Source organism: Oryctolagus cuniculus, chromosome X (genome assembly GCF_964237555.1).
Source record: "Oryctolagus cuniculus chromosome X, mOryCun1.1, whole genome shotgun sequence".
Lineage (NCBI taxonomy): Eukaryota > Metazoa > Chordata > Mammalia > Lagomorpha > Leporidae > Oryctolagus > Oryctolagus cuniculus.
In genome coordinates, this window is record NC_091453.1 from 130,777,089 (window position 1) to 130,798,095 (window position 21,007).

The following is a 21,007-nucleotide window of genomic DNA, read 5'->3' on the forward strand; positions in this document are numbered from 1 at the left end:
TTACAGGGACTACAACATGGATATCTTTGGGAGCCATTATTCAGCCTCTCAGTCTTAATTCTAGTTGTCTCAGGCTCAGTGCTCTTCTTGTGTAACCTTAAAACTCAAACTCTTGCTTCCCAAGACCAGTCATCCACCCACTCGTTCTCCTGCTACAACAATATCTGTTCTTGTGATTTACACTCCAGTTTTTTTGTTTAAATTTTTTTAAAAATTTAAGTCAGATGAAATTACTTTTTAAAAGATTTATATATTTATTTGAGTGGCAGTGTTATAGACAGAAAGAGGGAGAGACAGGGAGAGGTCTTCCATCTGCTGGTTCACTCCCCAAATGGCCACAATGGCCGGAGCTGGTCCGAACCAAAGCCAGGAGCCAGGAGCATCTTCCAGGTCTTCCATGTGGGTTCAGAGGTCCAAACACTTGGGCAGTTTTCCTTTGCTTTCTCAGGCCATAAGCACAGAGCTGGATCAGAAGTGGAGCAGCTGGGACTCAAATCAGCACCCATACTGGATGCTGGCATTGCAGACAGGAGCTTAATTTGCTACACCACAGCGCTGGCCCCTACACTTCAGTTTTAAGTTCCTTCTCCTCTATGGACCCCTGATTATTTCCCTTATTTCTTATGTGCTCAGGTATTAATTTAAAAGAATGCTTTATGTAGATTGTCTAAAATTTTGTGTAGATTTCAAGGTGTATACTTTGTTACATTTCTCAAAATGGGTACCTTAGACACATTCCCAAATACCTTCTTCTCTTTCTACTTTACTCGAACTATTCAAGACTAGGTCACTAACCACAAAGCCTGTCATCATACTCAACAGTTACTGTGTGCATATCACATAAACTCGCAGAATTCACCCCAGATGACCATTCCCTGCTTCTTGAAGTACTCTCCTCTCTTGACTCCTTCTGATTGTTTTCCTTTTTCCCACTTGATAGGTCACCCCTTTTCTCCACTGCTGTCTCTTCTTATATCTCACCTAAATGCTGCTTCTTTCTGAAACCGTGTTTGTGCCTCACAGCCATCATTACTATGGAGCAGGGGTAGGGAATAGCTGGCCTGGAGGCCATATAAGGCCCATAAAATCATTTGGTCTGGCCCTGCCAAGGCAACCACAGGCAAGACTTGAAATTCAATAAGTCTATGGCGGGTTAATTTTTAAGGTGATGATTTTCTGTGGCCCATGAATGATATTATAATTATCGAAATGGCCCTTGGCAGAAAAAAAAATTCCCTACCCTTGTGGAGTTCAGTAGCCTAAAATAATTAATGAATATATATATATATATATATATATCTCCTAAAATATTACAGAAGGTAATGTATGGAAGTGAAATTGACACTTTGAGATGCAATGACTATGAACAGCTCTTGTCTCGACTGTTGAGGAACAGTTTTTTTCATATTATTTGTTGAACTCTTTACTTGGTATACAGTTAACCTTATGTGTATAAAGTTAATTGAAAATAGATTTTAGTAAAAAATACGAATGGGAATACCAGAGGGAGGAGGAAAAAGGGTAGGAGTGTGAATGGGAGGGCAGGTACAGTGGGAAAAATCACTATGTTCCTAAAATTATATTTATGAATTGCATAGAGTTTGTATTCCTTAAATAAATAGTTTCTGGGGAAAAATATTACAGTGGGTAAAACAAAATATTTTCTATACTTTTTCTATGAGGAAAAAGGTGTTAATGAAATGTAAATAACTTCCTAGATATCAGTACATTCACACTAAAGAAAATTCCTCTGATTATAGGTAGTATAGAAAATCCCTTCAAACTTTGGGCCATCTTTACTGAATATAAAATAATTCTAAATTTCAAAAATGTTGGAAGAGAAGTAGCAAGGTTCAGTGCTCAAACCAAAAAAAAAGTCTTTAAAAAGCCACAAATTCATTTATCTGTTGTCACCTTAGTTTCCCACCCTTCACCTTCTGCAGTTTGTGCACTAAATTCCTCTCCTTTTAACTGAAGTTTCAATTCCTTTCCAGCTCCTGAGGCAACCCTAACTGCATCAAGAATCATTTCAGTAATCTCACTACTGCAATATTCTTCATTTTCCCACTTCTTTGTTAAGAATCCAGTAGCCTGAAACCCCATTATCTGATGACTTGATTAATACTGTTAGGCTCAGGCATTGCATCAATTATCTTCAGAAAAGGTTCTTCCGTCTTTCCCACCTATACTCTGACTACCCAAGATTGCAGATATCTCCCCCATTCTCTATAAAACAACACTCACCAAAGACTGTGCGGGCAGGAACAGACTCTCTGTTGAGCCAGAAAGACACCTGTGACAGAATGACAGTCATGATACATGGCAAGTAGGTCTGGATCACAAAGTAGCCAATTTTTCGCTTGAGATGGAAGTGAGTTGTCATGACAACATATTCTCCTAGGAAGAGAGTAAAATTAGGCGGTAGGCATCCACAGAAACATTCTTAGATCAAGTTGGGCCCCAGCTCAGTTCACAAAGCTCCTACATCTCACATTCAAGACAAGACATCCCAGCACCTCTCAAGTCTACATAACTACATCTCTTTAATAATCACAAAATAGTGCATTTCATGTGTGGGGAAAATATGCTAACAATCTACCAACGTAAGGTTTTCAAAGCAATTCTGACACAATTTCATTCAAATATTAATATTCTCATTTAAGTAATATTAAGAAGTAGCAATCTCTTACAGCAGCTGTATGAGGTAGGAACTATTGTTACCTTCATTTTGCAGGTCAAGAAACTGAGAGAGAGATTAAATAACTTACACAAGGTTACACAGCTAATAAGTAGTGGCACTCTAATTTAAGTCCAGATTGGTTAGCTCAGCAGTTTATTCTTTTTAACTACTATGCTCTGCTGTTCTAATAGGCTTGCACAAAGAGCTCACACAGCAGAATGTGGGCTACCCCGCCCCAAAAGTAAAAATGAACATTATTGAGCTTTGATTGTGTCAAATAATTTTCTGAATGTTCTTGGAATATTAAATTTATGTTCTTCCAATATTCTTTTCAAACTAACAAATAGGTAGAAATTGTTACCCCATGTTGTTCAATCCAATAGTCGGTTCTCAGTTTTACTGGGTTTGTCGGCAATATTTAACACAGGTAAGCCCTTCATCCTCCTGGAATCAATCTCTGCATGGCACTTCCAAGCCAAGGTGCTCGTCTGCTTTCTCTCCTACCTAACCGCTCTTCTCCTGTCTCCCTTGCTGATAACTCCCTAGAGCACACCTTCTGCCTGGATTTCCTATCTATTTTGCATTGAATTGTGTCTCCTAAAAAGAGGGGGTAAGTTTCTAACCCCTAGTATCTCAGAATGTGAACTTATTTAAAAATAGGGTTGTTGCAGATATAATTATTTAAGATACAGTCATACTGGTTTAGGCTGGGTTCTTAATTCTTCTAAGAAGACATAAACAGGGAGAAAACCATTAAAGTCAGAGACAGAGATTGGCATGCTGTATCCACAAATCAAGGAGAGCCAAGGATTGCTGGCAACCATTATGAGCTAGGAAGAACATGGGACAGATTTCTTCTCAAAGCTTCTTAAAAAAAAAAAGCCCTGTAGATGGCTTGATTTCAGATTTTTAGCCTTCAGAACTGAGAAAGAATCAATTTTTCTTGTTTTAAGTTGCTCAGTTTTTGGAACTTTGTAGCAGGAACCCTACATTTTCTATTCAACTCTAAATTTATATATTTACCTGCTAGCCATTACCGCTTTGGGATCTAAATGGCATCTTGACCTAAGATGTCCAAATCTTGGCTTTTATTTTGTCATCCCTCATCCCTTTCAAAATTGGCTCCTCCAACAGACCTTTGTTTTTCAGTAAATAGTAGCTAGCTCTCAGGTACCTAGGCCAAAATCCGATCTTCAAAATTCTCAATATCATCACCATCATCATTGAGTTCTCTCTCTCACAGAGACATATGCACACATAATCAATCCATCAGCAATCTCTTCCAGTTCTTTCCTTAAAATATACCCGTAAATTGACCACTCCTCACAACCTCCACTGCTGCCACTCTGGTCTAAGCCACTGTCACTTCTCATTAAGTTTCTAACTGGTCTTCTTTCTTCTGTCCTTTCTCCCCCTTCAATGGATTAGCACAATGCAAAAAATAACCCTATTAAAACATAAGTCAGATCCTGTTTCTACTTGAGACCATCCAATGGTTTACCATCTCTCAAAGGGTAAAATCCAAAAACTTCAAAATAATCCCCCAAAGATCCATGCCGTCTGACCATTATAATCTCTCTCTTATCAGAGCTTTTTATTTGTCACTCCTGAATGAGGAAACGTCACACATTCCTACCCTTCCCACTCCCTTGTGTTATAAGCCTAGGAAGCACCATCTTGTCATCCCATGCTCAATACTTAATCCATATTGTGTGTGTGTCTGTGTATGTGTGTGTCTACATTTACATCCTAGCTTAATTATGTGAACATGAAAAATATATGCAGGTGTCTTTTTAATTCAGTAAAGAATCTCATACACAGCTATGTGGAATATTTTTCTCATTACACATGTGGATGTCTATTTTCTTTTTCTATGCCTCTTTGTGAAAATTTCTGTTTCTTTGTTTTCTCTGTCTCTCTGCGAATGTCCAGCTATACTCCTTTCTCTTGTTTCCCTTCCCTTCAGTTTCTCTTCCCACTGATAAGGCACTGAGGATTCCTTTTTCATCAGAGTTGGACTTTGGTTAGCTTGGATAATTTTCTTCTTGTCACTATCAGTTTCACATCCCTGAACCCCTAGCTATTATTGTTTTCCTGTGAAATATTTAATATACAAAGCATATAATAATGTTATTCATAAGTTAGTAACATTTTATGGATCTTAAATATCTTAAAAGCAAATGGACTTTTAAAGATTTATTTTATTTATTTAAAAGGCAGAGTTATAGAGAGAGGTAGAGACACAGAGGGGGGAGCGAGCGAGCGAGAGAGAGAGAGAGAGTCTTCCATCTGTTGGTTCACTCCCCAATTTGTAATTTACAAGTGGTCTTTTATAAAGCTTAGGAAATTCATTCATTGTATAAAATGAAAAAGTTTTCTTAAATACAATTGTAACATTTTGTATCTGTATACAGAGCTTCTCTGCCAAAGTGAGAACTGAAGCTTTACTCAGGTTGGAAGATTTTTCCAACTTCCTCTGTCCTATTTCCACCTTTGTGTCCCAGCTTTTTAACCTGATTACATACTATTTGGTTTGCATGTGAACTTTTCAAGGGTACAATATGAAACATATAGTATGTGCTTATTTTTAAATTAATTATTATCTGTGGTTCAGAAATGCAGAATGACTTAGCAAGTTGATGCCTTACATAACTGAATATATTTTCCTAAAGTGGAACTTTACATTCCCTTCCTCATTGCCTCTATTTTCTGTCCCTCTCTATCTCATTTCTTATTAGGAAGGATGACCCCTTAAGTTGTTTGAGAAATATCTCCCCTGCTTTTGCACTCCAGCCTATTCAACTCCATCTGTGTTAAATGTGAAATACTGGAAGATACAATGTATCCTTAGAAGCCAGTTTCTAAGGTTGTGAAACAAAAGTTTTTAAATAGCCTGGCAAATTAACTCATTATACCAAGTAAGTGGATATATTTTCTTAATCCATGTTTGGCATTTTCCATCGCCCTTCTATTTCTTTAGCTTTCCTTTTGTATTCGTTTAATCTCTATCCCTCTAGCTTCTCTTTGTGTGTGTCACTTTCTTTTTTTAAATTTTATTTAAGTTATAAAAATTTCATGTATTTCATGTATACAGATTTAGGAACATAGTGATACTTCCCACCCTACCCTCCCTCTCACCCATGCTCCCAACCTTCCTCCTCCTTCCTCTCCCATCCCCACTGTTAATTTTTACAATGATTTACTTTTAATTTACTTTATACTTATAAGATTAACCCTATAATAAGTTTAAAAACAGTATGAAGAAAAAAAATTACTGATCCTCAACAGTAGAGACAAGGGCTGAAAACAGTCATCAAACCTTAAAGTGTCAATTTCACTCCAATACATTACATTTTTCGTACTCTAGCAGTTACCACAGTTCAGGGAAGAGATGATATTTGTCTTTTTGAGCCTAGCTTATTTCACTAAGCATAATAGTTTCCAATTGCATCCATTTTGTTGCAAAAGACAGGAATTCATTCTTTTTATGGCTAGAGTAGTATTCCATAGTGTGTATAGTTTTTTAGTCCAGCTATCAGTTGATGGACATCTGAGTTGATTCCATATGTTAGCTATTGTGAATTGTGCTGCAATAAACATGGGGATACAGATAAAGTCTTTCATATGCTGCTTTCATTACATTTGGTTTGTAAATTCCCAGGAGTGGGATGATTAAGTCATATGGTAGATCTATTTTCAACTTTCTTAGGTATCTCCATACTGTCTTCCATAATAGTTGTAGTAGTTTACATCTCCCACCAACAATGTATTAGGATACTTTTTCCTCCACATTCTCACTGGTATTTATTGTTTGTTGATTTCTGTATGAGAGCCATTCTAACTGGTGTGAGATAAAAGCTCATTATAGTTTTGATTTGCATTTCCCTGACAGCTAGTGATCCTGAGCATTTTTTCATGTGTCTGTTGGCAATCTGAATTTCCTCTTTTGAAAAATGCTTGTTCAAGTCCTTTGCCCATTTCTTAACTGGATTGTTTGGTTTTGTTGTTGTTGAGCTTCTTGGGCTCTATAGATACTGGATAGTAATCTTTTTTTTTTTTTTTTTTTTTTGACAGGCAGAGTTAGACAGTGGGAGAGAGAGAGAGTCAGAGAGAAAAGTCTTCCTTCCATTGGTTCACCCCCAAAATGGCCGCTACAGCCGGCGCGCTGCACTGATCCGAAGCCAGGAGCCAGGTGCTTCCTCTTGGTCTCCCATGCAGGTGCAGGGCCCAAGCTCTTGGGCCATCCTCCACTGCCTTCCTGGGCCACAGTCCAGTGCTGGACTGGAAGAGGAGGAACCAGGACAGAAAACAGCTCCCCAACTGGGACTAGAACCCGGGGTACCAGCGCCACAGGTGGAGGATTAGTCAAGTGAGCTGCGGCACCGGCAGGATATTAATCTTTTTTTTTTTTTTTTTTTTGACAGGCAGAGTTAGACAGTGAGAGATAGATACAGAGAGAAAGGTCTTCTTTTTTTCCGTTGGTTCACCCCCCAAGTGGCCACTACCGCCAGCGCGTTGCGTCCGGTGCACTGCGCTGATCTGAAGCCAGGAGCCAGGTGCTTCCTTCTGGTGTCCCATGGGGTGCAGGGCCCAGGGACTTGGGCCATCCTCCACTGCCTTCCCGGGCCACAGCACAGAGCTGGACTGGAAGAGCAGCAACCAGAACAGAATCCAATGCTCCGATCGGGACTAGAACCTGGGGTACTGGTGCCGCAGGCAGAGGATTAGCCTATTGAGCAGCGGCACTGGCCCGGATAGTAATCTTTTAGCAGTTGCATAGTTTGGAAATATTTTCTTCCATTGTTGGTTGCTTCTTCACTTTGCTGAGTGTTTCTTTTTCAGTTCAGAAGCTTCTCTATGTGTGTCACTTTCAATCTCTCCTGTTATCTTATCTGTACTTATGATTGCTATACATCTAAAGAGATGATATATACAAAGACAATACTAGCAAAACTGCTATACTTTTTCAAAAGACATATTTATTTGAAAAGCTGAGTTAGAGAGAGAGAGAGAGAGAGAGAGAGAGAGAGATCTCCCAATCACTGATACCCTTGCCAAATGGCTGCAATAGCCAGGCCAAAGTCAGGAGCCTAGAACTCCATTCATGTCTCCCACATGAGTGGCAAGAGCCCAAGCACTTGAACCATCTACTGCTGCTTTCCCAGGTGCATTAACAGAGAGCTGGATCAGAAATGGAGCAACTAGGACTCAAATCCACGCTTATATGGGATGCTGATGCCACAGGCATCAACATAACCCACTGTCTCACAATGACTGAACCCATAAGCAGGAAATTTCAATAAATCATGTTAAATATGGAAGGATACAGTATGAATACTAAATCCAATCAGGATGTGAGGCAGTGTGCCATATCAAAAAAGCAATCCTGAAGGAACTGCCATCCCAGTGTGTACTGAAGCCACAAATAACCCATGGTGCTATGAATAATGTTATTTCTGTTTTTTAGTGAATAGATCTAACTACTGATGTTGGGGTGTGTGTACTTTATTTTGCTGAACATTTTTATTCCATAAACAGACCATTTATTTAAAGTACAGATAAAATAATTTAATATCAAGAACACATTAAACTAAGTAGAAAACACTAATATATATTATATCACATTAATATTCTATCACACTCTAATTATCATTCATTTTATTTTCCCATGACAATCTATCTTCCTTCTAACCAACACAAGGACTTTAGCACCCTTTACCTACAAGTACCTACTCTTCTCCCTATTCAAAGATAGATTTTATCTCCATGTTTTAAAATTTATTAATTTTAAATTACACGGGGCTGGCACCATGGTGCAGTAGGTTAATCCTTTGCCTGTGGTGCTGGCATCCCATATGGGTGCCGGTTCTAGTCTTGGCTGCTCCTCTTCCAATTCAGCTTTCTGCTGTGGCCTGGGAAAGCAGTAGAAGATGGCCCAAGTCCTTGGACCCCTGCACCTGCATGGGAGAAAAGGAAGAAGCACAGCTCTGACTGTTGTGGCCAGTTGGGGAGTGAACCAATGGAAGGAAGACCTCGCTCTCCTCTCTCTCTCTCTCTCTCTCTCTCTCTCTCTCCCTCTCACTGTCTGTAACTCTACCTCTTAAATAAATAAATAAAAATCTTTAAAAATTTTAAATTATGGCCGGCGCCATGGCTCACTAGGCTAATCCTCCGTCTGTGGCGCCAGCACCCTGGGTTCTAGTCCTGGTTGGGGCGCCGGATTCTGTCCCAGTTGCTCCTCTTCCAGTCCAGCTCTCTGTTGTGGCCCGGGAGGGCAGTGGAGCATGGCCCAAGCCCTTGGGCCCTGCAACTGCATGGGAGACCAGAAGGAAGCACCTGGCTCCTGGCTTTGGATCGGCGCAGTGCACTGGCCGTAGAGGCCATTTGGGGGTGAACCAACAGAAGGAAGACCTTTTTCTCTCTCTCTCTCTCTCTCCCATGTCTAACTCTGTCTGTCAATTTTTTTTTAAATTACACAACAAAAATTGTGAGGTAATAATACCAGTCTTTATTTACCCCACACCCTTGGCCCTATTAACATCTTCTGTTAGTATACTTGTCAGAATTAATTAACTATACCCAGTTCCCTCTATTTTATCCAAATTCATTTTACCCTACCATCTTCTAGCAGTCAACATTCTGTGTTAAGAATCCTTTTCCTTGTTTAATTTTAATTTCCAAGTCAAAGGGAGAACATGTGGTAATTGGCTTTCTGTGTCTACTTTTTGAAAAATTCATTTGTGAGAGAGGAGATAAGACAGAAGAGATAACAGGGGCAGAGGAGACAAGAAAAGAAGAGTGGGACAGAGGAGAGGAGACTTGACATATAGGCCAGAGGGGATGTGATTTGATGATGTGCAAGGCAGAGGAGACATGAAATGATGTAGGAAGTCAAGGAGTTGTGGCAGAGAAGTGGAAATGTGATGTGTAATAGGGACAGACATAGGGGACAGAGCAGTTAAGATGTGATTTTCACATCCCAGGAGTCAAGGTTGGACCTCAGGTACTGAGCAGAATAACAAGACATGAGATTCAGAGCAGAGGAGTCTGAGCCAAGGAGTTGAGACTTGGCTTTCCGGGCAGAGGAGACAAAAGAGGATGAGATGTACAAGGTGGAAGATAGGAAACACAACAGGCAAGGCAGAGGTATCTGGGATGAGAAGTTGAGACACGACATGACATGACATACAAGGCAGAGGATACGAACTGTGATGTATGAGGAAGAAGAGTAAGGGCAGAGAATACAAGATGTGATGTGACATGCAGGGCAAAGGAGGTGAGAAGTGACATGACATGATATACAGAGTGGAGGATTTGGGAGCAGAAGAGTCAAGGCTTTATGTACAGGGAAGAGGGGAAAAGACTTGATGTGATGTATAGGGTGGAAGTTATGAGATGCGACATGTGGGGCACAGAAGCCAGGAAAGAGACTTCAAGACATGATGTACAAGGAGGGGGGTACAAGACATGATCCACAGGGCTGAGGAGACAAGGCATCACATGATTGACAGTATAGGATACATACAGGAGTCAGGGCAGAGGAGACAAGACAGCACATGACATATAGAGTGGATGATGTAAAATGTGGTGAGGGGAACAGAGGAGTCAAGATGTGTGAAATGCAGAGGAGATAAGACATGATGTGAGGTACAGGTTAGAGGATACAAGACCTCAAATGTGAGGGAGAAGAGACTAAACGTGACATGATATACAGGGCAGAGGATACAATATGCAAGATGCAGGACAGAGGAATTAAGACAGACGAGTCGAGATGTGACATGTGGGGCAGAGAGGCCAAGATGTGACATCACATACAGGGAGGAAGATACTAGATGTGATGTGTAGGGTAGAGGAGTCAGGACATAGGAGTTACACAGGGCTGAGGAGCATGATTTCATGTTCAGGGCCAAGAATTTGAATTGATGTGTGGAGTAGAGGAGACCACATGTGACATGATGTCAGGGTGCACAATAGAAGATTTGACGTGCAGGGCTGAGGAGTCCATATATCACATGATGTTTGGGACAGAGAAGATGAGACATGATTAGATGTATAAGGTGCAGATGAGATGTGACTTTTTGGTCCAAAAGGACTCAAGACTGGATGTAAAGGGTGTGAGATGTTATGTGCAGGGCAGATGGTATGTGACATGATGTACAAGGTTGAGGACACAAGTCGTGACCTGGAGGAAAAGTAGATAAGTTATTACCTGACATACAGGTCGGATGATTTGAGACATGATGTGTGGGCCTGAGGAGTCTGGGCAGAGAATTGGAGATATGATGTGGTAGACAGAGGGGATGAGGCATGGTGTAAGATACAGAGGGAAGGAAATCAGACATGACATGCAGAGTGGAGGAGTTGGGGGCAGAGGGGTGGAGATTAGTATGGCAGGATAGAGGGAACAAGACAGAGGGAACATGTGTAGGGGCTATTAAGTTGAAACACAGGAGACAAGATATGATGTACATGCCAGAGGAGATGACACATGACTTGATGTACAGGGCAAAGGATATGACATGTGATGAGTCAAGGGGGAGAATATAAGACGTGATGTATAGTACCAAGGAATAAAGATGTGTGTGGGGCAGAGGAGATAACATGTGATGTGACATACAGGGCAGAGGATATGAGACATGAAGTGTGGGTTGAGGGATTGGGGCAGGCAGAGGAGATGAGACATGATATGAAGAACATGGCAAAGGATGCAAGAAGTGATGTGTTAGACAGAGTCAGAGCAGGGGACACAAGATGTGATGTGGGGGGTAGAGGACTCAGGGCAGAAGAGTCAAGATGTGTTGTCACCTACAAGGTGGAGGATATGAGCAGTGTTGTGCAGGGCCCAGGAGTCAGAGCAGAGAAATCGAGACGCGAGGAGAAATGATGCAAAAAAATTGTCACAGTGTGTTTCCAAAACTGCTTTCTAACCAATGATCACATTTCTAGGAAAGACAGGGAAATACAATCATGCATCTAAGCCATCTGTCTAGAAAATTAATATAATTTGCCAGATGGGGGAAAATGAACACATTGTCAAGAATCAGCAATGGTATCAATAATAGACATAGATTTTTGAGGCATTTCATTCAGTTACTTAACACCTGTTTGAACTTGGGGCAAAAAGTCCTCTGCTTGGAGTTACTTCATACTGAGGACTGTCAGCATTTGGGGAGAAAGCTAGTCATACCAAACAAAACTCCCATGGATTGTGGCTGCGTAGTCTGGTCCAGTTTCCCATGCAAATGCTGGACCCTACATGGAGAAGCATATCCAGCTTCAAAATAGAATGTCCATAATGTATAGTCACAAACAAAAATAATGTACATATATGCAAGGTTACAATACTCACTTGGTTCCTAAGTCAAAAATCTGTTTAGTATTCTCTTCGTGTATGTGTGTTTGTATGCATATATACTTTCAAAACTAGTTTGAAAGCATTTATCTACAATATTTCAAATATATAATACAGATCTATAATATATAGAACAATGAAATAACATTAATACACAGATATACATGTACATATGTGTATGTGTGTGTCCATATGAATTTAGTATATGACCAAAGAAGTATTTCAAATCAATGAGGAAGGATGATATTATCCACTAATGGATACCTTACTTTATTGTGTAAACCAAAAAAATTTCCAGTTATATTTCAGATGTAATTTTTTTATTAATGGAAACTGAAAGTTCTAAAAAAAAGGGGGGGGGGGTAAAATTTCAGAAGGACTTCCAGTTCATGATAGTTGACTGAGTAGTTAATTCCTCTTCCTCTAAGAGCCCATTAAGCAATAGTGGGGTTCAACATATTTGTGGAATTCAGACAGTGCCAATGAAGGAAGTCAATTAGGAAAGCACACCTAGTGCGGATGGGAAGCAGGAAACCAGGGAGGCTCCCACCAGCAGCAACAAGAGGACTCCCCCCTAAAGACTGTGGGTACAATGGGTGGTGGCAGAGGGTCTCAATTTGAGGGCAGTAATCAGGGATGTTAACTGAAGGTATGTGGTATGTTAATAAAACAGTTACTATCCCTATCTCCATGTGCACAATGAATGTAGTAAGATGTTTATTCTCCCAGGGAAAAGAAAGACATTGTCTTTTTCTGAAAGACATTGAAAAGACTTCCTAGAGAACTAGGGTAATCTAAGTGGGTGGTGGACCCTTGAGGGAAGTGTAATTCTAATAAACACAGTATTTACAACACTAATGCAAATGCCCCATGCTGGTTTACAACTTTTAAAATCAATACAAGGCTTAATTATTGCTATAGAACTGCAGTACTTTCTTATTTGCAGTTTAACAAAGAACCACAAACTTGTGGCTTAAAGCAGCACAAACTTATGCCCTTAAAGTCTTGGAGGTCACAAGTCTGAAATGAATTTTACTATGTGAAATCAAGGTGTTGGTGGAGCTGCATTTTCTTGTGATGGCTCTAAAGAAAACACATTTTCTTGCTTGTGCAAGCTTCTTCAGGCTGCCTGCATTTCTTCACTTGTGGCCTCATGGGTCATCATCTTTAAAGTCAGTAGCAAAGCACCTTCTGGTAACTTTTCTCTGACTGTGGTCTTCCTGCCCTTCCCCCCTTCATAAGGAAGCTTGTGATTACATTGGGCCCACCTAGGTAATCCAAGGTCTGCTCTCTCTATTTTGAAATCATCTGATTAAGAACCTTCATTTGGGGCTGGCACACAGTGGGTTAATCCTCTGCCTGCAGAACCAGCAACCCACATGGGCACCGGTTTGAGACCCAGCTGCTCCTCTTCTGATCCAGCTCTCTGCTATGGCCTGGGAAAGCAGTAGAAGATGGCCCAAGCGCTTGGGCTCCTGCACTTGCATGGGCAACCCGGAGAAAGTTCCTGGCTCCTGGCTTAGGATTGGCGTAGCTCCAGCCATTGTAGACATTTGGGGAGTGAACCAGTGGATGGAAGACCTGTCTCTCTGTCTCTCCCTCTCACTGTCTGTAACTCTACCTTTCAAATAAGTAAATAATTAAAAAAAAATTCATTGGCATTCTTGATCCTCCCTTTGTCATGTAGCTTAACCCATTCACAGGTTCTGGGGATTAGGATGCAAATGTCTTTGGAGGGCCATTTTTTGGCCTTCCACAAGAATTAAATGCAGATTTTAATTGGTTTTGAGTATAGAAAGCAAAATTTTATCTGGAAGAAACAAGGAGATGAAGAGATGAAAACAAAAGTGTTGATAAAACAAGAAATTTAAGTAATTGTTCTATGCAGCCACCAAGAGATGGAGTGAGTATAATGGGAAGGGTGTGGCTTGGATAATCCAAGTGAGTGAGGCACTTGTGCACTTCAGACTTCGATACCTGTATTTCACTTCCTCAAGGCAAAATGTGAAAAAATTGTAATATAAATTCAGTTATGCAGGGAACCACCAGAAGTGAAACAAGTGGCTAAAACGAGAAATGCTACTTATTAGTCTATTTTTTTTTGACAGGTAGAGTTAGATGATGAGAGAGAGACAGAAAGGTCTTCCTTTTTCCGTTGGTTCACCCTCCAAATGGCTGACGTGGCCAGTGCACTGCGCAGATCTGAAGCCAGGAGCAAGGTGCTTCCTTCTGGTCTCCCATGCAGTTGCAGGGCCCAAGAACTTGGGCCATCCTCCACTGCCTTCCTGGGCCACAGCAGAGAGCTGGACTGGAAGAGGAGCAACCGGGACAGAATCCGGCGCCCCAACCGGGACTAGAACCCGGGGTGCCGGCACCACAGGCAGAAGATTAGCCAAGTGAGCCGTGGCGCCGGCCATACTTTTCAGTTTAAGTCTTTCTATAATTTGATTTTCCTTTTTTTTTCTTTTCTTTTCCTTTCATTTCCTTTCCCTTCTCTTCCCTTCTCATTCCTCCTTTCATCTCTTCCCTACACTCTCATTTTCTCACACAATCTCTATCTCTTAAAAGTAAAAAGTGAGAGATTCCTGTTATGACTATGAATGTACATTCTGAAAGCAGATTGCTGCCTGGTTTCAAAATCTCATTACAGCACTTGCCAACTCTGTGACCCTGGGAAAATAATATATTTCCTTATCTGTAAACTTGAAATACCAATACTGTCCATCTCAGAGTGTTGTTCAATGGTTACATAAGTTAATACATGTTCTCAACCAGAGAAGTGCTTGGGATTTATTGCATGCTGAAAATTGGTTAATCCTGACTCCACCACCATGCCCAAGTATTACTTGATCACCAGTAAGAAAACCAGAATGACGATATCCTCATGCAATAGTTGGCCAGGGCTGTCATAACAAAGTATCACAAACTGTATGAGTTCAAACAAAAATTCAGTATGTCACAGTTCTAGAGGCTAGAATTCTGAATACTTTAAGTGAATACTTCCTTGTGTCTTTCTAGCATCAAGTTATTTGCTAACAATTTTTCTTATTCCTTGGCTTGTAGACAGATGACTCAGATCTTTACCTTCATCTTCATTTGGCCTCCTGTGTGCATGTCTGTGAGCTCAGTTTCTCCCATGTATAAAGACATTAATACTGTTAGATTAAAGGCTCACCCTACTACATATGACTTCATCTTAACTAAGATCTTAAAAGATCTTCTTTTCAAACAGGTGATATTTGAAACATTGGGGTTAGGGCTTCAGCATACAGTTTGGGGGATATAATATAACCTATGACATCTACGTTGCCAAGAATTACGGGAACTACCATGCTCATACACTTATAATGGGAGAATAAATTGTTTAACCTTTCAAAACAGCAGTAGGTCAATTTGTTTTTTAACAAAATATATCTATTTTCTGAAATAGCAAATTCAATATTCCATCTTTATCCCAGGTAAATAATTACACAGGAGAAAAATGCTATGGAAACAGAATGTAATAATACATAATTTCTTAAAAACACATTATGATCCATAAAAATGAGGCCATTAACAGTAAAAGTATTATATGATTAGGTTTCATAATGAAATGCTATACTTAGTGACAACAATAGACGTTTCATCATTGTCAACAATGCTTTGGCTTTGGGGGAGAACATTTTATTTTGTTATTTTGTATTTGAATTAAAACAGATACTTAATGAATGTGTGCCCATGCCAATTTTTAATATATTGTAACTAAGTTTGGATACATTTTATTTTGATCTTGTACATCTTTCAATATGAACCTATTTTTTCATGTAAAATTGTATTTAAAATGTATAAACAGTAGTATGACTCCATTTATATTAAAACATGTTTAAAAAAAGATGCAAAGAAACATTATTAAATACCACAGTATACAAGAATGGGAGTCACTGTGCACCTGTTCCCCATGTAGGACCTCTGTCCTTAATGTGTTGTACTATGCGAATTAACAGTAAAACTAGTACTCAAACAGTACTCTATACTTTGTGTGTCTGTGTGAGTGCAAACTGTTGAAATCTTTACTTAGTATATATTAAGCTGATCTTCTGTATTAAAGATAATTGAAATGAATCTTGATGAAGAATGGGATGGGAGAGGGAGTGGGAGATGGGATGGTTGCGGGTGGGAGGGAGGTTATGGGGGGAAAAGCTGCTATAATTCAAAAGTTGTACTTCGGAAATTTATATTTATTAAATTGAAGTTGAAAAAAGAATCAGTTAAGGTGCCAAGATCTTCTAAGATTTTTCTAAATAGTAGAGTTAAAGAACATGGTTGTCCTTCAGTTTACATGGGGAAATTGTTTCCAAGACTCCCATGGATGCCAACATTCGTGGATGGTCAAGTCCCTTATACACCATGGTATATATTTGCATAGAACCTGTACATTTATCTTGGATACTTCAAATCATGATTATAACCTATAATACTTAACATAATGCAAATTCTCTGTAAATAGCTGCTGTACTGTACTGTTTAGTGAATAATGACAAGAAAAAGAAGTCTGTACATATTCACTATGGACACAATTTTTTAAAAATATTTTTGTAGGAAAGTGTCGTGGTACTGCTTGCGACACATATATTGCTTATTTTCGTGCTAGTTTGAGTTCAAGCTATAGTACTTTTTTTTACAAAAATATTATTTATTTGAAAATCAGAGTTACAGAGAATGAAAGAGAGAGAGAGAGAGAGAGAGAATGAATCTTCTATCTATCTTCTGGTTCACTCTCCAAATGGCTGCAATGGCCAGGGTTGGGCCAGGCTGAAGCCAGGAGCCAGGAGCTTCATCTGGGTCTCCCATGTGAGTGCAGAGGCCCAAGAACCATTTTCCCAGGCCATAGTAGGGAGCTGGATCAGAAGTGGGGCAGCTAAGGCTTGAACCAGTACTGATATGGGATGCTGGCACTGCAGGCAGTGGCTTTACCTGCTATGCCACAGTGCTGGCTTCAGCTATTGTACTTCTGATCCAGCTCCCTGCTAAAGCACCTGGGATGCACTGCAAGCACTTGGGTCTCTGCCACCCACTCAAAAGACCCAGATGAAGTTCCTGGATCCTGGCTTCAGCCTGCTTAATTTTGGTTGTTGGGGCCCTTTGGAGAATGAACCAGCAGACGGAAGATCCCTGTCTCACTGTCACTCTGCCTTTCCAATGAAGAAATAAATCTTTGATAATAATAAATCTTTTTGATCTGCAGTTGGTTGGATCTGTGAATATGGAGCTTGTGGATACGTATTTTAGTACTCAGTATTTGCTGTTCTATGTATTTCTAATTTTCCTATTATGAATTGTATTATCTGTGTGACAATGAAGAAACAATGTTTTAACCAACAGAAGTTGAGACTGCTTGGATAGGCAGTGATTGTTCTTGCAAGTTGATGCCATGCCAGACAAGAAATGCTGAGGAGGGAGAGGGGTATGAAGAGACATGCATAGAGGGGATTCTCTCCTTTGGGATGACAGGCCCACTGCACTGTGCCCCGCTGTACTGTGCTATGTTGCACTGTGTTAGTTCTACCTGTACCACACTGTGCTATCTGTGTTGTTCTGTGCCACAGTGGAGTGCGCTCACTCAGACATCTGCCCTTTCTGAAAATAATCTGTCCCCGCACCTAATTCCAGATCTCTAAATCTTGTTCATCCTTCAAATCCATTTCAAATGCCATTTCTTCCAGGTACCCTCCCCTGGTCCTTGGGTGCAGATAAGATTGCATGTTGGGTGCCATCACAAGAGGGAACAGCATATGTTCAGATAATGAAAAAAGGACAAGAGTACCCTACTAACATTTATCATTGTGGATTCACAGAGACAAGCATTGTTTGAAAAGTAATGTTGAAAGTTCTCATCCTTTCACAGCAAAAAAAAAAAAAATGTAGAATATGTAGCCCCCAGGCTATGCTACATTTTGCCATGTGCCCTGAGATTAGTTGGGATGCAGGGTACTTCCATCCTCAGGTCCCAGGAACTGATCAGGTTCCAAATAGACCAGGCTTAAAAGTTACAGAACAAGTCTCCAGTTCCATTTACCAATAATTGAGTATCAGCCATTGGGAAGACCTGGTAAATATTGCCAAACAAGCTTTTTTTTCTGAAGTATGTGATCCACTTATTAAAATAATTCCATGGCTACTCCCTGGATTTTCTGGTTATGTGCCTGATATCTACCAGGGTTCTTGTTGTGCACCTCAGCACTGGCTGAGTTAAGCAAAGGTAACAAAACCTGTAGGATCAAAGCTCAGCTTTCTCATCACCATGGCTTCCCTCTCTATTCTCTTCTACCACACTCCAGCACTAATACCTTTAAACTGCTGGCCTAACCCCCAAGAGACAGCAGGGCATAGTAGTTAAGAGGGGCTTGAGATCCAATCTGTTTGGCTTCAGATTTTGGCTCTGCCGTTCTATGTATGCATAACATGGGAAAAATCACTGAGCTTCTATATGCCTTAATATCCTCATGATAATAGTACCTTTGCTATAAGACTGTTTGGCAAATTAAATTATTAATAAACAGAAAAAAGTAAATACCTGTACTGGACCGGATTATCTCTGTCCCAACAACATGACCCAGCAGATCATATTGGTTCAGACGAGACCCGTCCTGTGCCACTTCCACAGATTTGTTTTTCCCAAGAGTCCAGGAATAAACCACTTCGGCTGTTGTATAGGCATCTAAGGCAGAAAAGGGTGAAGGATAAGTTGAAGAAAAAAAAATGATTAGCTCTGATGCTGAACTAAAATGAGATGGAAATACAACTTCCATTCCCAAAGAGTTCTGGGTATGTGTTTTGTCTTCAACTGAAATACAATCATTTATCCATTCATCCATCCATCCATCCATCCATACATACATCTAATAAGCACTCATTGAATAACTACTAAAGTATATGCTATATACATAGACATGAACCCAATAAACATTTCCTTCTCTTGGAAGGTAGAAAGTATAGTCAGGGGGAAGGATGACCACAATATTACCCTATGCAGACTTCCCACACTCAATTACTTACAGGAGCCAGACAGGTAGTTAAATGATCAAATCAGGGTAGTTGTAAGAAAAATAAACAGGCAGAAAAGTAATAAAATTTTCTTTAATTATAGAGTGAGCATATCAGATAAGTATGCTAGGTATATTTTAAATGAAAAATAAAAATTATAAATTAAAATAGCAATAATTAATAATAATAATTTTCCTTAATAATTTGTTACCACTTTGATGTACAAGCCAGAAACCTGATACCTTTCCTTCAGCGTGTTAATGGTAGGGCTTGTATTTGGAATTTTAATATCAAGTATAGAATTTTATAGTGATTAAAAAAGATATAGGAAAAGGAAATGGTAGGAGAATCAAGTGGAATTATTTAGTTTTAGTCCTCTAAGGAATGAGTTGATTCCTTTACAAACATATTGACTTTTTGACAACAGATTTTATATTTGGGGTGAAGACCTTACCCTAATCCAAGCACATAGACTCGTAAAGGGGAGTTGACCACCAAACTATTCAGTTCTTTCCTCTAAGTTTTGTGCTGCTTTGGATGGGGTGGGGGTGAGGAGGATGGGGGTTTGGGGAAGTGTGTCCAACTCATGGTGGCAATGGATAAGTTCATGTTGAGCTTTATTTAAACATTTTATTGCAAAATTAATAATTTCTGGTAAATCTGCCAAAGAACAAATGCAAGTGATGGGTCTCTGAAAAACTTTGAAGTGTTGGACATACGTTTTATAAAAAGTCTGATGTTAATGCCTACTCAGGCATAAATTACAATCTGCTTACATTATATTTGTAAGGACTTTTTTCAATATCTCTAAATTAGCCATTTCTTGATATACCTGTAATGTACAAGAGACCAAAAAGTTCTTTAGTTACATCAAAATTCTCATGGACATTATGAAAAACATATACATTATTTTACAGTATTTTTACATCTGTGTTGTCATAAGCTACAAAACAAAATGCCACAATAAATTTGATTTTTCCATATAACTTGCCCTGTATACGGTTCCAGTCATTTCTGCAAAAGATGGACAACAAAGCATCCAGTTTGTTGCAATAAAATGACACTTTTAAAATTTGTGATCTATAAAATATTTTCTTGCCTGGAAAAGTTGCTACTGAAAGCATAATTAATTGCATTTCCCATCAGGAACTGGGTACTTCCTCCCCGTCTCCCATGCTGGTGCAGGGACCCAAACACTTGGGCCATCCTCCACTGCCCACCCGGGCCACAGCAGAGAGCTGGACTGGAAGTGGAGCAACCGGGACTAGAACCCGGCGCCCCAACCGGGACTAGAACCCGAGGTTGCGGCACTGCAGGTGGAGCATTAGCCAAGTGAGCCACAGCGCTGGCCTATTTTATTTATTTTTGAAATACAGAGAAAGACCTCCCATCCACTGGCTCATTCTCCAAATGCCTGCAAAATCTAAGACTGGGCCAGGCCAAAGTCAGGAGCCTGAAACTCAATCCAGGCCTCCCACATAGGTGGCAGGGACCAAATTACTTGAGCTGCCTTCCAGAGTGCCCATTAGCAGGAAGCTGGAATCAGAGGCAGAGTCAGGATTCAAATCCAGGCTCTCTAATATGGCATGCAAGCATCCCAAGCGGCATCTTAACCATTATGCCAAATCCCTGCCTCCGGTCTGATGCTTTAAGATTCTTTGTATCCTCTCAACATAGTAGATCCCCCTTTTTGGTGGTTTCACTTTCTATGGTTCCAGTTATCCATGCTGAATGCAGCCCAAAAATATCAATGGGAAATTCCAGAAATTAAAAAAATGCATAGGTTTTAAATTGTGCACTATTCTGAGTAATGTGATACCTTCTCACTATTTCTTGCCCAATACATAAATAATCTCTTTGTCTAGTGAATCCATGACATATATGCTACCTACCTATTACTGTGTAGCTGTCTAGGTTACAGATTGACTGTTACATTACAGCATTGCTGTGTT

General features: G+C 40.0%; 2 protein-coding genes across 7 annotated transcripts in view; one reads left to right on the forward strand and one right to left on the reverse strand.

Moving 5' to 3' along the window:
- LOC138847567 (uncharacterized) overlaps positions 1 to 21,007 on the forward strand; it is a 668,340-nt gene that overhangs the window by 219,921 nt on the left and 427,412 nt on the right. The gene's annotated exons all lie outside the window — the stretch shown is intronic.
- The window catches only part of GABRA3 (gamma-aminobutyric acid type A receptor subunit alpha3), a 327,873-nt gene that overhangs the window by 70,145 nt on the left and 236,721 nt on the right, over positions 1 to 21,007 (reverse strand). For all 6 annotated transcript variants that reach the window (XR_011385360.1, XM_051833856.2, XM_051833857.2 and 3 more), the window contains exons 7-8: positions 18,586 to 18,729; positions 2,245 to 2,397 (exon numbers count right to left, since the gene is read on the reverse strand). Coding sequence is in view for 5 of the 6 variants with exons in the window: in XM_051833856.2 (XP_051689816.1) it covers positions 2,245 to 2,397; positions 18,586 to 18,729 (297 nt within the window). In the remaining variant the exon portion in view is untranslated. The remainder of the gene's footprint in view (positions 1 to 2,244; positions 2,398 to 18,585; positions 18,730 to 21,007) is intronic.